This window comes from Cryptomeria japonica, chromosome 10 (assembly GCF_030272615.1).
Source record: "Cryptomeria japonica chromosome 10, Sugi_1.0, whole genome shotgun sequence".
Lineage (NCBI taxonomy): Eukaryota > Viridiplantae > Streptophyta > Pinopsida > Cupressales > Cupressaceae > Cryptomeria > Cryptomeria japonica.
The window spans coordinates 829,487,899-829,495,063 of NC_081414.1; the positions used below are offsets into that span (position 1 = coordinate 829,487,899).

Sequence of the window (7,165 nt, forward strand, 5' to 3'; positions counted from 1 at the left end):
TTGGTAAAGTTTGTTTATTTATATTAATATATCGAGATTTAATTTGGCCTGAACTAGGTGGGGCTACATCCAGGGAGCCACCTCCCCTGACCAACAAGGCACCAAAATGTAGGACCCATTAACAGGTCACCAATCACATATTGACCTTTTACTCCACCCCTATCATGTGAGCGAAGAAGCGTATTGAAGGACCCTTCCTCCTCAACTCTCTTATCTCTCTTCCTCTTTACGTCTGTCCATCCTTCCTCTTGTCTATCTGCCTGCCTATGACATCTCCGACTTGGATTCTATCACAATAGACTTCCCCCTCTCCTCCGTGCTCCTAGAACAAACTTGTTTTTCATTAATCTCCTGTCCATTACAACACCCATCTTTTGAAATATTTTTTGCCCTCGAATCCAAATTACTACTGTTTCCTGCTCTGTCGGCTCTACTACCAATATTAACACTATCAAAAGCCAAAGTCACTGCAATACCTGAGGGCATAGAAGACGAAGGGCCTTTGGATAGTGTTTATCTTTGTTCTGTTTAGCACAAGCAACGCCCATCTCATTTAAAGCTCTTGGGAAACCATTTTGGCTACCCTTTTCCACCACATAATGCTTATCAAAAACCTCCTTCCACCACGTTCCCTGTTTGTTTGATTTCTTCTTCTCACAATTGCAACATTATGACCTATCTGGAAACATTTGCAGCATCTAAAAGGATGCCCTCATAATGCACAGTTGCAGCCAGCTACCCTCTCCTGATTTCAAAAGTAAATCAGCAGGAAACCCTTTCTTTAAATACATCTCTACCAAAATACGGGCAAAGGTTGTATGTTGAAACCCTAGGGAGGTCACATCCACCCAAGAATTTGCGCAAAGAGTCTCCAATAACTTCAAAACAAGATTCAAACCAGAATTGTAAAGGAAGGTATGTAAGTCTTACCCATGTTGGAATTTTTTTGAAAGATTTCATGGTAGGGTTGAAGGCTGGATACCACGGTTTTAGAAGAAGCAAAAATCTATCCTCCCAGCTCCAATTGTACTCACAGAGTATCTTCTTCCCATCATGTTCATTGTCAAAGATGACCACAAAATAACCTCTCGCTTGAGGGAAAATCTGGACATCCCCCTGAAGAATGGGGTTCCATAACTTAGTTGTGAAGTTCACCCAGATTCGGCTAGAAACCCTTGAATCTTCCAATCAGCCCCAACTCAAAGAAGCATTTCTAATTTATTATTATCACTAATTTCACTCACTATTTCTTCCCCTAAACAAATGGCCAGTCTTTCTGCAACAGGGATGCCCTGATAATTTCCCATAAACCCCCCAATGCTCCTACCGCCCTCCAAAACCCTTTTACTAAAGCTACTTCCCGAGTTTTGCTCCATCTCATTCATCCTTCCTCGCGCAGCATGTTCACTGTTCCAATGAAACCCTCTAACTATGTTAGTGTAGCCACACATGCCGTCACTCTCGCTTCTACCATCAGCCACTTTGGCCCCAATGGTGGGCACAGACCAAAAATGTTGTCCATTTTCACCTGTAGCACCAATAGAGGTATTTGCCCTACCAGTATCCTGCCAAGGACTAGAAACCAAGCCCTATCGTCAAGTTTTTGCAGAAAAACTGGCTGTGGTAGGGCACAGCAGTGACATCGTGCAATCCTCCCGTTTTGAAGCCGAAGAATTGTTATAAGACAACAAAAATGAAAGAAAAAACTGCAAAAACCTAATTAAAAAAATTCAAAAAGGAAATACATACCTTTCAAATTTGGTCAAGAAATCTACTAAATTAGTCAAAGATTACATGAGAGTTGAGACAAGTCCAAAATTGAAAATTTAATGCAACGAAGTCAATGAGTCAAGGGCACATGAGAAAATATTATAAAAATGGATAAATTGATGTTTTTGGCTGCTTTAACCTGCAGGTTTGCTTGCGCCAATTAGCCATGTTTTTGTCTGGAACTCTGAGTTTTCTTGCAAGTTCTTGTCCAAAACTTGTTGGCAAGTAACTTGTAGATTTTCTTTATATAAATGTAGGAGAATCCTTTACATAAGGAAAGGCCAAGTTTAGTCTTCAATTTTTATTTGTTTTGCTAAAGTTACCTAGAAAAATTGTTGTTGAGATGCTGATCCCCAGTTGGTGTTAACTAACCAAATTGTTAAAATAAAAATGACCTAGATTTCCAAATTCAAATTTAAGCAATTAATTTTTTTTCCAGCAAGACAAGTATATGAGCATTGCTAGAAAGTTAGCAAAAGGAAAAGCTAGTGGCTTTCATCAATTATCCATCACTCTTTTTTCTCTTATCTCTCTCATGTGTTTGATTCAATCATGAAAGAAGCACTACTGGGTGCATGTGCAGATGATTTTTTGTTCAGAAAGGTTTTTCGTCTTTTTGATCCAGAGTTGTAAAAAAATTAATTAAGAGCAATCTCTTCCATTTTGGAGCAATCTTATGAGATCAGCTTTATTGCCATGGTGGGAAAATGATGGATATAAACCTTCCAACTTTTCCACCCTTCAATGGGCTGCTCAACCTGTCACTGTATTTCCTGTCCTATTGATATTTGGTATAGGGTGTCAAATTTTTTTGTTTCCATCTAAGCTTCCTGAATTACATTGTTTATCTTGCCATTAGTGGCACTGATTCTTTTTGACTGCTTGAAAAATTAGTGTTTCAACCTCCTTATTGTTGAAGTTTTTCCCTTCCCTTTTCATTAGTAGTCTATTACTTCTAAGAGAGCCATTGCTTCTTCCTGATTATTTATATTCTCTGATTATTTATATTCAGTCTCAAGTGGACCAAAAATATTAGTAGGGTCTGTCTATCAGCATATCTAAAGATCTCTCCTGTTAAAGTGCAGCTCCATTGAAATTTTGCTTAACCCAATCTCTTGGAAGTTTCTTCCATACACCCTGATGCTGGCCTTAGATTTTGATTTTTATATCTTTACCACTATAAAGATTCCAAGAAACAATTTTTTTAGCGAGGCTGATATATGAGCACACAATTGCTGAGAAAATAGTAAGCTTCTATGTAAACTGCCCATCATCAAATCTAAAGATCTCTCCTGTTAATGTGCAGCTCCAATAAAATTGAGCATAACCCAATCTCTAGGAAGTTTCTTCCATACACCCTGCAGCAGGCCGTAGATTGATTTTTTTCTTATAAAGGATAAATGTTAGGTTTTTGAAAGGATCCAAGCCTTTTACAGATTCATGAGCAGATATAGCATTGAAGCCGAACAGAGAAATAATTTGACAACTACAAGGACAGCTAGCACTGAGGTTGGCCTTAGATTGTGATTTTATATCTTTACCACAATAAAGTTTGCAAGAAACAATTTTCTCTTATACAAGAGCACAAAACTGCCAAGAAATTAGTAAGCTTTTATGTAAAATTCTCTGGGGTGGGATTATGCAATAGATAAATGCAAAGCCATTGCTCTTTTCTAATTTTATGAATTGAAGTGATATAATTTTTTTTTCCAAGCTAGCGAGTTTTATCATTATGAATGATTTAGTTATAATATTAAAGAAAAAGGGTTTTTGGATTTATTAAAATAAACAGTTTGAGAGCTGCATTTTGATATTGTTGTTATTGTTCACCACAGGAGAGGATCTATTATCTATAGCAGTGGACCAACCTTTCCGTTTTCCAGCTACTTTCACATTTGTTGTTAGGGCATTCTCAGGTTTGTCCATGTATGATTGTATCGAAAGGCTCAACAAAGAAATTCTATTTAAAAATATTATGAATGTATGTGAACTGTTATTTAGTAGATTCTGTCTTTTAATGCTTGGTCAACACTGCCTTCTTTCAGTGTTAGATGGCATTGGAAAAGGTCTTGACCCTCGTTTTGATATATCTGAGATTGCAAAGCCGTAAGTATGACATAATATGTACAACTGTCTCTTCCTCAATCAGTAAGACTGACGCAGTAAAAAAATTGCCACCCCAAAAAGTCTACTGACAAATGCTTTCTTTCCAGGTATGCACTGGAATTGCTACGATTTCGAGAGGCTGGGATTGAAGTACTTGTGAAGGTAAGATGATATATCACAGCCGATTGTGTATTATCTAATGTGTTGTAAAGATGGGTTATAATGTGAGTTTCTGTTTAACTTTATGTTCTTTAAGGTAAAAACAAGTTTGATTTCTCAATTGTGGGCCACAGGATTTCAGTCAAAGATGGCAGCGACAAGCACGTGCATTTTCTAATCTTTTTAGACAAGCTGATAGAGTTGAGAAACTTGCTGAGGTTATTGAACGCCTGGTAAGATCCTATTAATGGTGTGTATTTGTTTCTTTCAATGAAAAATATTACATGTCTGGAAAACTTGGAGTTAAAGGTTGCTTATATGTTTACCTGTTCAGAGTTGCATCAAATCATCATATGCTTTGTAATTTTGGTTACTTATTATAAGAAGGTGCAATCATTTTGTGTGTGGATTTAAAAGAAAATGAATAGGTCCTTATAAATTGCTTTACAGGAACAAGGGGATTTGAAGCTACGAGTCCGTACTCTTGAGTCAGAACGAGCATTCAAGCGAGTTGCTGCTGCTCAGAAAACAATAGAAAATGTAAGCATCTTTTGGACCTTGTTTTAGCATGTTCTAATATAGAACTTTTCGTTTTCGGTTTTTAATGTGACAACTCAAATTGATTTTGAAAGATTTGACATCTGCTGTTTTTAACAAAGTCCTGTCACGTCTATGCTATTTTGCTAGGCTGTCTTGGGAGGAACGTTGGTCAATCTTGCCACCATTCTGCACTTTAACTCTATTCGGGTAATATCCTTAAAAATATATCATGTATTATAAAAGAGAATAGACTTGTACATGTGAACTTCTCCAGAGTATAAATCTGATCACTTTCTTAAATAAATATTTAATATTTATTTTAACTCCATTCTTCTTATTAATTAAATCTTATTTAATTGATTTCTTTGCATTCATCTATTTGATTAAATAAACTACTCAATTTATTTAATTAAATTCATATAAACCTTTTTTAGCTTTTAGGGGAATTAATTAAATAATTAAATAAATCATTTTATTTAATTAATTCCCCTTTCTCCCTTTTTAATTAAATTTACATTTAATTAAATTGAGCCTTGCAAATAAATAAATCTAATTTATTTATAAAATCCCTCCACTTGTATTTATTCAAGTTGCATCTATTTTGGTTGAAATAAAGTAATTTTATTTTAATTAAAATCATTTTTTCTCATCCATTTGCATTTTCTTACATCTCCCACTTGCCTCTTAAACCCCTTCTAGATTCTTCTAATCACTTCCAATTTAGCCTAATTCATCTCCTAATTATTGTTACATTCCTAAGTAAAAAGAAATCACTTTTCAAAGCCTCCAAAGTCTTCAATAACCATAAAAGGCTCTGTGTCTTCAAATGGTTAACCTCTAAAGTCTTCCAAACCATTAAAGACTCTTACATAACCATTTATGGTTAACTCGCCTTTGACCTTTGGTTAGAGACTTTCCTCTAACTTAACCATCCTTTTGACTCAAGGGTCTCATCAAACACTTATGACTTTGACCATAGTTATCCATTTAACCCTTGCACAAGAGTTTACCCCTTGGCTAAAAGCTTTATCCATTGTATAACCCTAACCTAACTTTAACCTTTACCTCCTAAGGTAACCTTCATGTCTTCTTAGGCATTTAATGCCTCTTGCATCTCCTCTCAAGCCACCTTTTGTTGACAATTGTCACCATTTCATTGATGAGAATTGTAAACATGGATTGATTAACTTTCAATCCTAGCCCTTGTTAAGATTATTCAATCTTAACCATCCATTGCCCTATTTTCCCTATAAATAGAGCTCCCATTCTTCATTATCTATATATCCAAGTTTCATGCATCTACATTATAGTCTAATTTACTAAGCAGTTTAGCCTCTTTGTTAAAATATCATCATAAAAAATTATAAGCTTTTCATTTCATATCAATAATATATCCATGCTAGTATATCATGAGCAATATATTTATCATATTACTATTTTCATACTAGCTTAATCATCATAAGTTTTAACACATCATATAGATCTTAGGATGTATTCATGCATGTAGATCAAATATCACTCGTTCTTGGAGTTGTCATTCCTAAGTCACTTGCTCAATGATCTGAGAGAAAAACATTGACTTTAGGGATCTTGTGAGATAGAAAACAATGGGACACCCCTTGGGAAGTTAAACTAGTTAAGTTAGTTTATATACTTGCACCAAGAGTCTCATTGGTATGTGGGTCTTTTGATCTTGATTTATTCGTTTTGATCACCGCATTTTATCACATACAACTTCTATAATGGAAAACTAATTAAGCATCTAAATTGTGTTGACAGTTGCCTGCTATGGCTGCATATTTTGGAAGTGCAATCTTTTTCCTCCTAGTTCTTATTGGTATATTGAAAGTTCGAAGGTTGGATCAACAGGAGAGACTTATAACAGGCACTGCTTGATGAAGGCATGAGCATAGTTTCCTTTTAAAGTTTTGTTCCCACTGGTCAAGCTTCTTTTGTCAACAATCTTCATCTCCATTATCTTTTGTATTGTCACTTAAAATTCATTATATATCCCATTGTCCCCATAAAGTTGTTTCGGGAAAACAAAACAACTGTGAATGATGTAAATGTATTTATAATCTATTCATGGATTGAGTTACATTCTATACGCATATATAAGTCACATATAAGGAATTTCCATTGCATTAAAAATACATCTAATGCACACCAAGGAAGTTGTCTTTCATTTTTCGATTTCTATTTTATCTTTTGCATTATCTAAGCACTAAATCTAAATTTAAATGCTTTATGCTTTGGAATGTACGCCTCTATAATGATGTGTAAAAACACAACTATCTACATTATCCTTTGTTGTTTGGAAAAAAATATCAAATATTGCATATCTTGTACTTAATGCTATGGGTTTTTAGAGAGCTTTTTTCATTGATGTGGTTAACGGGCAAACTTAATGTAAATATGACATTTCTTCAAATTGATGATCTGGGAGTTGGTTTAGCTCCATTATGATTGTAGAAACATTGTGCTATTTATCTCTCAAGTAATGTTCTGAATCAGACGATCTCACAAATTCAACTCTTAAAGTTACCAGCTTTAATATGTATTGAGCTATTAGGTTCTTTCTTTTCTTGGT

At 35.0% G+C, this 7,165-nt stretch overlaps 1 protein-coding gene across 1 annotated transcript in view; it reads left to right on the top strand.

The window, feature by feature from the left end:
• The window catches only part of LOC131076896 (protein ACTIVITY OF BC1 COMPLEX KINASE 8, chloroplastic), a 179,381-nt gene extending 172,701 nt beyond the window's left edge, over positions 1–6,680 (top strand). Inside the window, exons 14-20 of the mRNA XM_058014241.2 lie at positions 3,606–3,686; positions 3,816–3,876; positions 3,984–4,038; positions 4,170–4,268; positions 4,486–4,575; positions 4,723–4,782; positions 6,355–6,680. Of these exons, the coding sequence (XP_057870224.1) occupies positions 3,606–3,686; positions 3,816–3,876; positions 3,984–4,038; positions 4,170–4,268; positions 4,486–4,575; positions 4,723–4,782; positions 6,355–6,471 (563 nt within the window). The 3' untranslated portion in view covers positions 6,472–6,680. The remainder of the gene's footprint in view (positions 1–3,605; positions 3,687–3,815; positions 3,877–3,983; positions 4,039–4,169; positions 4,269–4,485; positions 4,576–4,722; positions 4,783–6,354) is intronic.
• The last annotated feature ends 485 nt before the right edge of the window (positions 6,681–7,165 follow it).